The 16,277-nt window shown below is 36.7% G+C and overlaps 1 protein-coding gene across 1 annotated transcript in view; it reads left to right on the top strand.

Moving 5' to 3' along the window:
• Positions 1 to 5,227: 5,227 nt before the first annotated feature.
• The window catches only part of itpr2 (inositol 1,4,5-trisphosphate receptor, type 2), an 83,785-nt gene continuing 72,735 nt past the window's right edge, over positions 5,228 to 16,277 (top strand). The window contains exons 1-7 of the mRNA XM_030135585.1: positions 5,228 to 5,658; positions 12,893 to 12,963; positions 13,751 to 13,869; positions 13,957 to 14,043; positions 14,457 to 14,615; positions 15,332 to 15,430; positions 16,036 to 16,119. Of these exons, the coding sequence (XP_029991445.1) occupies positions 5,567 to 5,658; positions 12,893 to 12,963; positions 13,751 to 13,869; positions 13,957 to 14,043; positions 14,457 to 14,615; positions 15,332 to 15,430; positions 16,036 to 16,119 (711 nt within the window). The 5' untranslated portion in view covers positions 5,228 to 5,566. The remainder of the gene's footprint in view (positions 5,659 to 12,892; positions 12,964 to 13,750; positions 13,870 to 13,956; positions 14,044 to 14,456; positions 14,616 to 15,331; positions 15,431 to 16,035; positions 16,120 to 16,277) is intronic.

Below are 16,277 nucleotides of genomic sequence, written 5' to 3'. Positions count from 1 at the left end.
ATACATTTGGCTTTTTGGCTGTCTTTTGGCATTATGAAAACCTTTAGACTTAACTGTGGTATGATAAGGTTATCCATAATAGATATGGAGGCACCAGCAATATATGGCTAAGTCTGGCATATGTCTGGTTAATAGTGATGGGACTTTTGGCTCTTTGAAGGGAGCCGTTCAATCAGGAGCCGTTCTCTAAAAAGAGCCGTTCAAAAGACTGGCTCTTTTATATTTTTTGCATTATTTTGAAACACCAATGTTTTAATGACTAAATAGGCTACATGTGATGATTGACATTACATTTTAAAGGTGTTTAATTAACGCGGCAGTAAATATTATCTTACTGTAAAAAAGAATAGTTAGTTCAAATGTGTGGGCTAAATACATGACATGAGAGGTGACATTAGGTTATTGCTGGAATTGGACCAAAAACATCACGGTACATTATGTGGACTAGTCTGTAGCCTAAAAATGAAGAAGAAAATAAAACATTTTCTTATGAAATAACATTTTATTCTCCTCAAAACAAGAACAATAAATGTGTGTGAACATACGGAAAAATTGCACAAAACACAACAGTGATTAATCACTGCAATTACAATACTTAAATACCTAAAAACTGTAGTGCAAATAAAATGCTTCAAGTAATATTGCAAAATACCTGAGATCTCTAATGTAAATATCAAAATGATACCACATCAGGAGTTCTCTCACTTCTTCTCTGTATATAAAGCCAATGCCTCCCCAGTGACGCTAAACTGACAGGCAATCAGACACTCCCTCCTTAAAAAAAAAAAAAAAAAAAATGAACGGCTCTTTACAAAGACTCGGTTCCCATCGTTCATTTCAAAGAGCCGTTCAAAAGATTCAATTTGTTCGTGAACATCACATCACTACTGGTTAACCAAAAGACTGGGTAAAGAGTGGGATCAAGTGTAGGGATGGTATAGCATGTTTTGGCTACTTTTTGGCTGGATTATGGGGATTTGGGGCTTTTCTGGGACAATTATGGCTATATTTTGGAAGTCCGCAATTACTTTTGGGTGAATTTTATCTTCCTTCTGGTTTAATTTTGGCTTGCCTATTTTGGGCCATTTACATCTACACCATTACATACATCTGCCCATAACTTTGCCAAATGGCATGCCAGTTTTGGGCCAGATTTAAGCCATAATGATTTTGCTATCTAGGGCAGAAAGAGGGTGCAAAGTGTAAAACTCTTACTGAGATATTGTGTCCAGATCATTTTAGTTCAGTGCAACATACGAGGGCTGTTCAATAAGTTCATGGCCTCACCCAGAACAGAACAACACAGACTGATAATTTATATTTTATTTTTCAACATAATCTCCATTTACAGCAATGCACTTGGTCCATCGATGTTCAAGCATCACTATCCCATCACGAAAGAATGTAACATCCTGTATTATAACAACCAGTATTTCTGGGTGAGGCCATGAACTTATTGAACAGCCCTCGTAGAGACCAATTTAATCTGAAGTGGGATGGATGAGGAAAATATACTGACAGTCAATAGAAACTTTGAGGTAGAAATGTCTGCATATTTCTACTTGTAGGGGGGGTTGTAATTATTCATTGTGGATTTATTGATGACTTAGTGCTCGGGTAGTTGAGATAATGATGAGTTGTCATGTTGTCATGGTTCATTGCACATAGGTTGGTCTCTTTGCAAAAGTGGACCAAATACACATTGAGCAATACTCAGTGGCTATCTGCACAATTTGAGGATTGATTTTGAAGGCCTATATAAAGGCCCAAAAAAGGCCACCATTGTTAGTCCAGTGGATGGCACCATGCCACGTCTATCACATGAACAACGTCTCCTGGCACTGGGTATGATGGAGGCCTGTTTGAGCTACAGTGATATAGCCAAGCCCGTGTATGGGCTGTTCCCAACCCACAATCAGAAACCTGGTTGAACGCCACAACATGACACCTAGTCCGAAGCATGCACCAACGGATTGCTGCCTGCATCAAAGCAAACGGAGGCCATACCCGGTATTGACTGTTGGGACTTTGTGTTTGGCAGGTGCCATTTTCTTTTGTTAAGTTTTTTGTTTCAAAATTATTCTTGAAAGTTTAGATTTTTGTTTCTGTATGCCAATATCCTAAAAAAATTATTCATATGAAAAAAAATCCAGTTTAGGGTTTCAAAATATAAATTATGTCGAAAATATGGTCTCAAAGTTTTCATTGACTGCGAGTGTACTATCACATAACCTATGAATAATGACAACTCCAGATTTGTTTTAATGTAAAAAATAAAATTATATGAACATGTTTACATTTACAAACTATCCTTTCATAAAAATGTGAATAATCTGAACAAATATTAGCAACCTGAAATGTCTTAAGACAACTAAGTGCAATTGTAACAATATTATGCCTGTTAGTAAATGTTTTGTGCCTTTATAGATTCACTTATTGTTCTTAACCCTTTATTGGACAAGTCACTATTTTTGGTCATTTCCACATACATGACAAGACAGCGACAGCAACAGTTACAGTGAGTCAACATTCTCAGATCCAATGTGGTCTCCAGGGTCTGTAAGGTCCACCTCTGCATGAACAGTGAGTGTACCTGCTTTGTTAGGTACCATGAAGTAATGGTACTAATGTAAGGAATGATGTTCAAAGGGAGAATGTGGATGTGGACAGGGGTCTGGATCAGCACTTATGATGGTCTAAGGTTATAAAACACATGCTCCATTCACCATACATGTGTTTTTCTTGTATTTTTTATATTTACGTCTTGGATTTTTGATTTTTTTGTTTTGCCACTTACAGGTACGGATCCAAATATGGTAACTTCATTGACCTTAGTTTTGTTTTTTGTTTTTTTACATAATAATAAAAAAATTCACAAAAGTAAAGTCTTATTATGTCCACCAATAACACACTGAGGTTGGAATTTTGAATTTCAGAGTATTTCTGAGTGCTCTATATAGGGTAAAGAAACCTTAGCTTGTTCATGGTTGTTAATGTAATATATATATATATATATATATATATATATATATATATATATATATATATATATATATATTTTTTTTTTTTTTTTTTTTTTTTTTAAATATCTATCTATCTATCTATCTATCTATCTATCTATCTATCTATCTATCTATCTATCTACAACAGTATAGGAACATAACTTGGTCAATGTACAATACATTTGCCCCTGAAAATTAAAATCAGTAGTCAGTATGCCTATAAGAAAATAGCAGAAGAGGCTAATGATAGTCAAACTCTACTTAAGTTCCATGGTATACAATATACTTCATTGACATTATGTATATTTTATAGGTTTTAATGAAGTAAAACAGTGAGTATGCTGTGTTATTTTCAGGCATATACTACATGACCTAGTGAACGAGTCATTTGAAATAACCTTTTCTGCTCCATTTGTTTATAGTTTAAACATATAAAAGGCAGACTGACCTACCTGTAGGCTTCATAAGGCAAACACTAGAGGGCGGTATAGGACAGATAATGGGATTATACTGCACAGAAGACTGACTCCTGTGTGATTCGACCTCCAGCGACCCCTGGTGTTGTAACAGTAATAGTACATGTATTAAGGTCCACTTCATGAGTCATGGTTTTCAGATTGACTCTCACTGTCAGTTCCTGAAACTACAGGTGCATTTGGAGATGTTTGATAAATGAAGTAGCAGGAAAACAGCAGGATTAGGAGGAAAGGGTGTGTTAATGCGTATAGAGGTTTAATTCTTATGAGGGGGAAAAATGGTATCCTTGAAGTTGTACTAAATTAATTATCTATTTTATGTATTTTGTGCTTCGGGGAGTTTTTTGTAGTAACTGATTTTGTGTTTTGTACCACATTCAATTTATAATATGACAGGTTATAGGCCTGCAGTTATGTTCCACCCATTTTCATACTTCATTTACTCTGTTTTTAATACAGTGCACATATTTCCTGTATTTTCTTCCTATTTTATCTGAACAAAAGAGACTGATAAATAAGTACACGGTTGCCTATACAGTTAATTTTGTTTTCAGACACATTTCCTCTATTTAGTCCTATTTATACACATCAGTAATAAGTTTATACTTCTTCCTACTTCTTTTCGACCATGCAATATTCAGACTCGTATGTGTTTGAAGATAGATTCTGTCCATTTAAATGTTATTTAGTTTTTGTCTTAATTAGCTTCGCTTTGTTTTATTTTGTTTCTTTACATGTTCGAAACAAACAAACAAACAAACAAACAAACAAACAAACAAATAAATAAATATCACAGTTGACCAGGTGTAATGATTTCATACTGAGTCCCAGTTACACTTCATCTATTAAGAATAAATCACATTATTTATTTATTCATCACTTCCATTTTATTTATTTATCGCTTCCATTTAATTAATTAATTAATTAATTTATTTATTTATTTATTTATTTATTTATTTTTCTTCTTGAGACCTTCCACGCTTTGTAGCTTTTTTTTTTTTTTTTTTTTTTTTTTATACTTTTCATGTATGTACAGAAGCCCTCAATGTTATCATTAAGCAACATTGTATGAATGTCGTGATCCAAGTGAAAACTCTAATAAATACTTGAATTATAAAAAAAAAAAGAATAAATCACATTGTCACAATCATTTCATGACAAGAGGTAAAACTATTTTACTCCAACTTTATGTGCAAAAATCACAAAGTTAAAATCCTGTATTTTATATTATATGTGTCATTTTTGGCTTCTGTTTTGTTGTTTATGTTGAAGATCATATTTATAAACCTATGTTTATGGCTCACTTGCACAATTAATTATATTTGTTTTTCTTTTTTACTGTGCAAACAAGTAACTCGAACTAATGATAATTATGCATGCACACTGTTTAATGTTGCATTTGGTGCAGTCAGTTCATGCAATACCTTATATATACACAGTTGAACCAGGCCTTGTGCACTAATAGTCACTGCACTCTTCTTGCATATATATATATATATATATATATATATATATATATATATATATATATATATATATATATATATAGGCCTATATGTTCTTTCCGTCGCCATAGTTTTATATATATAATAGGAAGTGTTACAGGCTTACAGTGATGTTTGTGCAGCCTCACTTTTTCCTCTTTAGATTTCCTTATGATAAAAAATGCTTCTCTTTCAATGTCTTTTCTTGGGTAAAACAAAAACACAGTCTATCAGTGAACGGAATTTGCTCACAGCCCTGACAGCAGCAGCAGTCTCCTCCCCCTGAAGTGGATGTGAAGAAGATCACCCTCCGGTCTGTCTGACATACAGGAAGAAGTTGAATAAGTGCAAAAAAAAAAAAAAAAAAAAAAAAAAAAAAAAAACGAAAAGAAAGAAAGAAAAGAAAAAAAGACACTGCGCCTTTTTTGGAAAATCGTCACCAGTTTTTGGACACTTTTCTTAATCGACTTGTTGAGATGCGGATCCGGTGGAGTGCGTCTGAATGTGCGGACTGCAGCTGAACTGGAGGCGCTGTAACGCGTGGATTACTTCAACCGAAAAGAAGTACCAGTAATGTAAATGGAAAACCGGGACCAATGTTAAAATGTCAGAACACAGATCCAGTTTACTGAACATGGGGGACATCGTGTCTCTTTACGCGGAAGGCTCGGTGAATGGCTTCATCAGTACTTTGGGGTATGTTTGCTCCTTCTCTGTCTGCACTTGGATCAGTCTGCTCGTATCTTTCACTGTGCTTTCACTTTACATTCGATCCGACTCGTGTTTTAACTCTGTACTTCTGCTTTAAACTCAACTTAAGTCAAGGCCCGGCTGCGCGTAAACTGCTGCGTCTCAGGAAATTCTTCACGTTTTACGCAAACGTTACCAGGAATGTAACGCTGCGTTTGACCCAGGTGCACCGTGGAAATGGTTTTCTGACACTTCCTAGGTGCTGAGGTCATCAAACTAGGGCCCCTGCACCCAAATAAGGGTTCAGGGGGGGCTCAGCTTGAAGGGTAAAGGCTTCAGACGTCATTTATGTGAGAATGTTTTACCATGATGCTGCTCTTCCTCTTCCCCTGTGGTATTATAATATTAAATGACAGACATCCAGGCACTTTGACCTACAGAAATATCTTGTGATAATCTTGCTAAAACCCTTTAAAACATCCTTTTTAGCTGGAGCTAAAACATTACATATTTTTTTTGCAGGAAATGGAGCAGTTTCATGAGTAAAGTCAAAAACATGGGTATCATATTTTTAAAGAATACAATCTAAAAACAGTTCAGGCACCTGTTTGGAAAAGTATCACTCGAAACCAGGATGTAAATGAAGTCAGGTGATTTATTTTTTGTAAGAAGGAGAAAAGACTTGTGAATTACACAGCAATGATAGATATTACAGTCTTTATAGTTATGTAAAAACTCCTTTTTTTCCATCCTGGAGACAGTGTTACCTTGGTTTATGGTATATCTCTTGCAAGGGTGCAGGGATTATTTTGTCCAAATGACAAGAGATTAACACATGGTCGAGGCCTTGGTACACTGTCACCAGTCATAAGTGTTTGCTCCTGGAGGATTCTGTTGGGTTTCTGTAAATTGGCTTACAAATTGATTTGATTTGATTTGTCTCCCCTTTATGTGAAGCACTTTGTAACATGTTGTTTTAAAAAGTGCTATATAAATAAAGCTTTACTTACTTACTTACTTATTTACTTTCCTAAGATCACAATGAGTGAACACTTGAACACAGTCTAGGATGGTGGGTGATTTTTCTAATAGCAGCTGCTTCGGCATGTGATGCGACTAATATGGTTTAATAAGTGTAATTCATTCAGTTGGTGTAGGTAACACTGTCCCTGTATTGGTCTGATGAAAACTGCTTGTCATGTTTCACACAAAAGGGAAAAAAAAATACCAGAAGCAGTTTGTTTGGGTGTATTTCCTCCTGAGCTTGAAAGCGTCAGGGCAAGGTGAAAAGCCTGGGCGTCTATGGGTGCCCTATGGCCTCTGAGCTTGCAGAACGAGCGTGGAGAGATCGACTGGCTCTGTGGAATGAGCCTGCCCCACCCACGTCCTCTCCCCTTTCCTTACTCTCTGCTTCTCGCTTTCTTTCTTTTTGACTTTTTTCTTCCTTTTCTTCCCCTTTCAACCACTGTACCTTCCACAGAGGGTGTTAAAGCACATTTTGCTTTGTAACTTACACTAGAAAAGTCAACATGTTTAGGAGTCTTTGGGTAAATGGCAGCTGAAATGTGTTTTACGACCTGTGTGTCTGCAGCACCGCACTGTACCGACTCACTATCTGCAGTAGTGCACACAACCAGCAGAGTTTCTTTAGCTGGAATGCTACCTTAAAGGATATTTAGCTGTTTTTTTTCCCCTGTGGTCAATAGAGAAACTGTAAATGCTGTACTTGGGTGTGAATTCTTCATTAATTCAGCTCCACAGCTCCATCTTCAGCCCTATTTCTGAGTAATGACACCAGAAAGGTCGTTTTGAGCACTGGCCCTTTAAATGCACATGAGTCACTTCACACCCCACCCCCTCCAGGTTGTTGGCTGTGCTGCTCTGTCCCGTTCAACCAACAACTGAACATTTTAGCTAATCGGCTCAAAGTTTGGACATATTTTCAGTTTTTACTACATTTGCTGCTGCTGACAAACAATTATGTCGTACTCGGAGAAATGTTCGTTGCAAGTCTTGACCTTAAACGTGCAAATGTCGTAATGTAACTAGTTATAGACACAACAAATTAAGCAGGGATTAAAACAGGTTGTAGAAATCCACTCGATTTTTGCCAAAATGAATATAAAGATAGCTTTGCAGCAACTGGAGGGTTCAAATTGAAACTTTTGGAACTATTAGGGTCCAAATACACAAATAAAGGTACCAAAGTCTAATAAAAGTGGGTTTAGCAAAATATGACCCCTTTAACTTAATAAGGCCTAAGCCAATGCAAATGTGAGCAGCACACACAAAACACAAAAAGTGCATGACAGCGATAGTTCCCAGCTCCTGTTGTTGTGAGGTAAAGCAGTGTAATTCTTATCAGTGATTCCATAACTCATTTAGTTTGACAGGCGCACTGAGTGTTTTATCGGAGCTGTGTGGTGCCAGAGCTCACCAAGGTCCATACAGACAGAGTAACAGTATCTAAAGCAAAGAGCCTGCAGGAACCTGTCTCTCTCCCTGTGACCACAATATAACAAAGCTGCCCATGCCCATGTTTGCTTAGGATAACACTAAATCTGTGAGTTCCTCACACACCTTACATTGCAAACACTCAAAAACTAAATGACCTTTAACTTCCTTTAGGAAACATTTTTTAATGTTTCGGGTCCATTAGTCACCTTGAAGTCTCGGATCCCACTCTGTTGTCGTTATTTTTCAATGATTACCCCTAAATAGGAGGTTATATGATTGCTCCTGTCAGACTGTTTTACTGCAGGGTTACACAAAAACTAATGCACTGATTTTCATGGAGCTTGCTGGATAGTCAGGCCTCTTACATTTTAGTGCAGATTCATGCAAAGAAGTAGAGCCGGCAACTGTTTTTCACATTTTTAACACTATAAAGCACAGGTGTCAAACATGCGGCCCGGGGGCCAAATCCGGCCCTCCAAAGGGTCCAATCCGGCCTGCGGGATGAATTTGAAATGCAAAAATTACACTGACAATATTAACAATCCTTTTAGTTCAGGTTCCACATTCAGACCAGTTCAGTCTCAAGTGGGTCAAACCAGTAAAATACTATCATAATAATCTATAAATACTCACAACTCCAAATTTTTCTCTTTGTAAATGTAAATATTTCATGTACTTACACTAAAAAGTATAATTTTCACAAAAAATGTGAATAACCTGAACCAATATGGACAACCTGAAATTTTAACAATTTTAACAATATTCTGTCTGATATTAAATGTTTTGTGTATTTCTAGTGATCTGTACATTATAATAAACATGTGGAAATGATAAACTGAAGCATAATATTGTTAAAATTACACTTTTTTCAGTTTGTTCATGTTATTCACATTGTTTGAAAGGATAGTTTGTAGATGTAAACATTTTCATTGTTTAATTTTACTTTTTTTGCTCTAAAACAGAGAAAATTTTGGAGTTGTCATTATTTCTCTATTATTATGTTATTATTTTACTGGTTTGGCCCACTGCAGATCAAATTTAGCTGAATGTGGCCCCTGAACTAAAATGAGTTTGACACCCCTGCTATAGAGCCTCAGACTATGTGAAAAAAGTAACCACCAACTGCCAACTACTGACAAATTAGAGTTAAGACCTCCATGACCACAGTAGCAGTCAGTTACACCAACAATTGCACAAAAATTGAAAACTGTCCACAAATAATTTGTGGTTTGTTTGTGGTTAAATTGTGTAATGAGGAGAAGAGCAGACTGTTGGCATTGGCAGAGATCTGCCTCTCTAGTTAATTTTTATGGGTTTTTTTTTCTACTTGTGTATGTGATTATTTTTCAGATGGATCCTAACTGACATCACAACAGGATAAGTTTAATGAGGACATGCTTCTGTCCTTAACCAGGGTGCTGCATCAGCAGGCTGAAACATGCTCCAACACACATTATTCTAGTTGTCAAATCTTTCACAAATATATTCAATGTATGACTCATTCTGCTGTGGCCTCCCCTTTCTCTTTAGAACACAGTTAACAGGAGAAAACTATTAAATGTGCTTCTTGTCATCATTACACACTGTTTTCCTGTGTTGTCTCCTGCTCAGTAAGAGCGACGGAGCTAAATTTAGAGTCCAGCCTGGTAGATTTATCACTGGTTCATGTTTAACTCGGTTACAAGCAAATTCTGGCACTCATTGTGACCATCAAAGCCCCTCTGTCTGAACTGAGTCCGACTCCCTGTAGACCTAAGGTTACTTATTTATGAGCTTGGGGGGACTTTTCCAGACGGGTTTCCTGTTTAGCCATTTAGCACTCGATAATGCTTCCTGTTGGCCTCTATTGTTTCTCATTTATATGTGACTTTAAGACATAGTTTGCGGAAATAATACACAGGCCATGGATGGATACTGATCAAGTGTGGTGGCATAAGTAGGAAATGGGTCAGTTCTCTTCACACTGGCTGCCAGCTTTGTATGAATTGAGTGAATTGTGCTTTGCATTATGTTTCTCCTCAGTGAATGTGATGAATGGACAGGCTTGTGCACCTCGGCCTTCGGTGTAAATGACATTAAGAAAAGGAATCTTTTGTGGAAACATTCATAGTTAGTATTGTGCAATACTGTATATAGAAACAGGTTAAACTCATGGCTTATTTTATACTGTTACTAGAAAAAGTAAAGGACAAGAGTTTCATGGTCTTACTTAAAAATAAATAGATAAATTAATAAACAAAACATTATCCACTGAAAAGGACATGCCATAAAAAAATACATTCGCCTGAGAAAACTGTTACATTATGCTGTTTCTACTCAAGACAAGTATTTAATGTAAAAAAAAAAAAAAAAAGCCATCATTTGTACTTTCTTGGGACTCAGGAGGTTAAATCTAATGTGTTCAGCTTTTGCAAAGAGCTAATTTCACTACTGAGTGCCACACTTGCATTTTGGTCACAAACAGAAAACCCTGCTACCCTTCACCGAGGGTGCTGATCACTTTAATGTTTTAAGTATTCTGTTCAGAAAGTTGCTCTGTTTTCTGCCTCCATTGTTTTGTCTGTTTTGGCAGCGCTTCCACTTCCAACAAATAACAGGCTCTCTGCCACTGGAGCTTTAAAAACCTTCACCCTCATTTGTCTTGGTAATCGCAACATATCTTTTTTGAAATCCTTTTAAATCTGCATTAAATATTATAAATTAGGATAAATAACATCATATTTTTACATGGATATTCTTTATCTTGGATGACAGCCTAAAGCATGACATTTATCAACAGACATAACCTTATCATGTGATATGACTGATAAGTGCATGCTGTGTTCTGTCATCAACAACATAAATCAGCCTAAAAACCAACTCATACAACTCACATTCACTTGAATTCACACAATATGTCTTCAATGTTCTGCATCAACATTAATTCAGCCATGTTAGCTTTTGTTAATTAGGGCATTAATTTAGTTGTCACCAGGCTCAAAACTTTAGCTACATGTTAAAAGTTTAGATTGTCAGTGAGATTCAAACAATACGCTATTGGGTGAAAATGTCAGGGAAATCCACCCTTAAAACACTCAGAGAAATGTGTCTAGTGTGTAAGATATTCAGTAAGTAGCAGAGTAAAGGAGAGGGGGGGGAGCTGTTGTTAAATGGATGACATCCTTCGAATGCCCTCTAATCAACCCTGTACAGAAACCACATGGTTTCCTCTGGTAACAGTTGTCGATACTCGTAGCGCAGAGTAGAAATGCACAGTGGACTCCAGAACTGAGCATTTATTGAGAAATATTATCAAAATTGCAGCATGGCTAAGAGCAATTTTCATATTGCAGGAGCTGCAGCTGAATGTGTCAGAAAATAACATTATAAATGTAGCATTGTGGTGTAAAAGGACGCCCTGGCCTCTATATTATATTCTCTAAACATACAGTACATACGAGTGCTGTCAAATGAGTAAAAGTTTTAATCAGATTAATCACGGGGTTGCTGTGGATTAATTTCAGTTAATCATGATTAAATATCATTCATTTTTAATCTGTATTAATCGCATTTCATTTTGCATGAGCAAACAGACTCAAGAAAGAAGGGAATAAATATGCACTTAACATGTTTATTAAACACCTTCAACAGTTTCAACAAAACAACTTGAAACAACTGTTCCATTTTGGGTTTTTTTGTACTCATATTTCAACCCAGAGGACCAACGTGCTTTTTAGCATCTTCCATCTTATGGGTTGGTTCTGCTGCATGTCACTACTAAATCAACTACCCATTTGCACATGCGTGACACTAACTCTACTTGGACAAACTGCTCAAAATGCTTTCCCAGACACGATCAGTCATTCTGCACCGCAGATGGGTTAATTGCGTTAAAATTCAATCAGATTAATCATGATGATGGATTAATCCACGTTAATGCATTAATTTTGACAGCCCTAGTATATACACCAGCAAAACTCACTAAAACCTTTTTCAGTAATAATGAAATGAAATGAAATGCAAGATTACAATTTCTATTAAATTTGTGACACATAATGAAGTTCATATTTTATTTGTCACACAGTTGCAATACAAGTTCTTTATTTTTAGTTAAGTCTAAAAATGTGGTACAAAACTAGACAAAAACAGTAGTAAAAGAAAAGTTATGAACTAATTGTAACTTCTTGTTTTATGTTACTTGAACAACTTGTTGGCACTTATTTATGTTATGCTCATACTCTTGTTTGTTTTGGATTTTATATGACTTTTATACATGTTTTTCCTACTTTTACTTATCAAATGTTCAAATGAGTAAATAGACAAACTTTGTTACTGTATGCTGATAGAAACCACTACTCTGAGCAGATCTCCCCCTGCTGGGCTGGAAAGCACAGATCAAAGTGTGATTTAATTAGATGAGCTACATCCAGAAATGTTCAGAACCTTGGTTCAGATACCGGGAAAGCTCTAAGGATGACGGATATGATGATGAACATAACCGCCACTCCTGCTTCTGTTGCCAGCTGAGCTTTTCATGTTGCAGTTGGCCACTCAACCCAAGAGCAAGCGTGGTTCTGCACCATGTATTCAAATGACTGTTTTCATAAAAGTGAGACTCCGCTGTGTGCATTTGCATTTGCTGTGATTCCACAGTTAGACTTCGGGGTGTGTTATGTAAATCCTTAAAAGCAAATCATTTACAAGGACAGCACAATAGGAATTAATGCACATCATACAGTGTGTGCATCAATGTACAAACAGCATTACAATATACTTCTGTGTGTGTTTGTGCTTCTCTCTGCAGGCTTGTTGATGACAGGTGTGTGGTTCAGCCTGATGCGGGAGACCTTGCCAATCCTCCCAAAAAGTTCAGAGGTGCGTAGGATTATATTTGGCTTAATGACTCGAGGTTTCACATTTTGTTTTTTTCTTACCACTCAAGGCTAACCAGGCTATTTGCAAAGACAACAGTGTGGTTTTGGAGAGCCTTTTATGTGTTTTACTGACTCTCCAGACCACTGGTGGGGAAATAACCTTTAACTGCAAAAACTCAGTTTCTCTATATTAACCCATCAAGACCCAGTGCTGCTTTTGTGGCAGTTCCCAAATAATTTTTTCCCCCTATATTTAACATTTCTTAAGTGAATTTTCACCATTTGTTGTAAAATAATCCTCTGTAGCATTTTTCCAGTAAAAATCAGGTATTATCCAATGTTTAATGTACTGATCATACAGATGTTAATAAAAGCTCAGATTAAAGTTGAGGGTTATTATATCAAAAAACAGACAAAACTGCCATTTTTCATCAAAATAGATCATTAAATGAATATAAAATGAGCATCTCCATTCACTTCTATTATTACACTCCATGGGTTTTACTGGTGAATCAATGTTGTTGAAGATGACAGTGTTTCCACGTTCACTACAGAGCCTGTGAACGTCCAAATTTGTCATATCTGACGACCATGAAAAGATGACAAACCAATTATTTACATGTATTGATAGGATTAGTGGATCAACAAGTATAATACTTTTTAAATCAGTAGATAGTTTTGGTCTTTGGTGGATGTTTGGGTCTTTATAGGTTAAGACCCTCAACGGTACAACATCTGAGTCAGATTAACTCCTGCGTTCCTGTGTGCCTGTTGTGTTCTCCTTGCAGATTGCCTGTTTAAGGTATGTCCCATGAACAGATACTCAGCCCAGAAGCAGTTCTGGAAGGCAAAACAAGGAAAGCAAGGAAACAACAACACACAGGGAGACTTGTTCAAAAAGTTACAGGTAGGAAAGGTTATGGAAAATCTGCACCTGGAGCTTCATTTGTGAGCCGCATCTGAAAAACTCACAAATCTTTATTTTATTTCTCAGAATGCGGCAGAGCTGGAGCAGAAACAGAATGAGTCAGAGAACAAGAAGCAGCTGGGAGAAGTCGTCAAATATAGTAATGTCATCCAGGTACGGCTCATCTCTCTTGATAACATTTGTGGCGTCAGATTGTCTCCAGCCCACAGATTTGTTTTTGTTTTCCTGTTTATGAAGGTTGGGTCATTCAACACCAGTAACTCCAAACAGTTCCCTGTGGTAGTATTTGGTTTCAGTTGCCATTAAACTCTTGTTAACAAGACTGAATTGAGCACAAAACAGCATAAATAACTTGTTCTGCATTCAAGGGAGTCACCATTGTTGTCACACTTTAACAAACAAGCCTTCAATAAGCAATTTGTTTTGGATGACTTAAAATAGCTTTAGGATTTAGCTCTTGTTTGCCGAATTGGATCATTGAAATAGATGTCACCTCAAATGAGGCAAACTGAATTAATATCAATTTAGTGACAATCTCCTGCCCTAATTGCTGTCTTCTATTTTAGCTCCTTCACATAAAGAGCAATAAGTACCTGACAGTAAACAAGCGTCTACCTGCATTGCTGGAGAAAAATGCTATGCGGGTTTCTTTGGATCCTGCTGGGAACGAGGGCTCCTGGTTCTACATTCAACCCTTCTGGAAGCTCCGCAGTGAAGGCGATAATGTACGTAACACATTTCTGATATGGAATGTACCCTAAAACAACTTGACACGTGTATTCCTCTCTGTTAAAGTACAGCAGCTGTCAGTTTACTGTTTTTCCTGTTCCAGTAACCTCTCTGATTTTGTCCTTCCCTTTGGCTTTAGCATCCTATGGTTAAAGGTATTGCTTTTGATTGTGCATGGTGTTTGTGCATCATTAGGCCAGAATATTGTGTTAAAGCATGGTTGCGCCAGGCCCCCCCCCCCCGTTGCATGTACCGTAGAGGTTTAGGTTAAGCTTTAAAAGCATTAAACCAGTTCAGTTTTCTATCTCTCCTTCTTTGTGTACATCTTAAATATTCATGCCAACCATTGAAATAAATGGGATGAACAAAGTGTTTCTGCGCCGTAGTTTAACTCATGCTTAATTAGGTTAAGGAGCATGTATCTATATTGTGCAAGAAAGAGGTGCAGGGTATCTCTGCGTGCTGCATTCAGGTTCACTCAACACGGCATGAATAAATCTGTTAGCCATGAACAGCTCAGACTCTCTAAAATGTGAAGTTCATTCTTTTGCTGCCACACGCAGCACTGTTTTTATAAAATAAGAGGATGTTTGCAGAGCTTAGACAAGCCACTTGCATGGATGCACTTTTTCTGTTTAATCCATTTGAAAACTGCTGGTATGTCACAGACTAGTGTCTCGTTCTGATAGAAACTGTCTGTGTTTGATTCAAGGTGGTAGTTGGAGACAAGGTGGTGCTGATGCCAGTGAATGCCGGACAGCCTCTTCATGCCAGTAACATAGAACTACTGGACAACCCAGGGTGCAAAGAGGTGGGACATATTCTCACTGCAAAAATCAAAATCTTACCAGGTGCATTTTTTTAGTCAAAATATCTCATCACACTTAAAATAAGACATAATCACCTAGAGAGTAACTTTTCAGTGAGATATCAGAACTTATTTTTAAACAATAGATCTTGAAAATCTAAGAAATCTTACCAAGATCATTTTCACTTGTTCCATTGGCAGATTTTTTAAAAAGTGAAAATTATTTTGGTAAGATTTCTTGAAATAAGATTTTCAAGATCTGTTGTCTAAAAATAAGTTCTTTTATGTCACTTACAAGTTACTTTTTAGCTGATTCTGTCTTATTTCAAGTGTAATGACAAATTTTGATTAGAAATGAGAAAAATACACTTGGTAAGATTTTCATTTTTGCAGTGCATTTGTTTACTTCATTCAGAAAAGTACATTTTCAGCAACTTTTCTAGCTTGTAGTTTAATGTTCTGGAATAAAATCTTTTCCTGCAGTACAGTATGTAATCCTTTAGATCTAATTAAATCATGAAAGTGACTAAAAAAGAGTGACTTGTCACTACACATATTCTAAAATATTGATTCCTGTAATTTTGTCTTCTCTCTGCTTCACATTGCAGGTTAATGCTCTTAACTGCACTACCAGCTGGAAAGTCACCTTGTTCATGAAGTTTAGCGACTACAGGGAAGATGTACTGAAGGGGGTGTGTTATTTATCTGCTGTTCATTCATGTCATGTAGGGCCGAGTGGTATGTTGAATATACTCGATGTATCACAGGTTGTTCTGTCTGGGATGTAGTTAATGACTTTGTTGCAAGTACAGAGAGCGTCAAGATTCTTTTGTTATTATTTTTCTCTTGT

Source organism: Sphaeramia orbicularis, chromosome 6, assembly GCF_902148855.1.
Source record: "Sphaeramia orbicularis chromosome 6, fSphaOr1.1, whole genome shotgun sequence".
NCBI classification, from domain to species: Eukaryota; Metazoa; Chordata; class Actinopteri; order Kurtiformes; family Apogonidae; genus Sphaeramia; species Sphaeramia orbicularis.
This window is presented reverse-complemented; position numbering and strand designations above follow the sequence as displayed.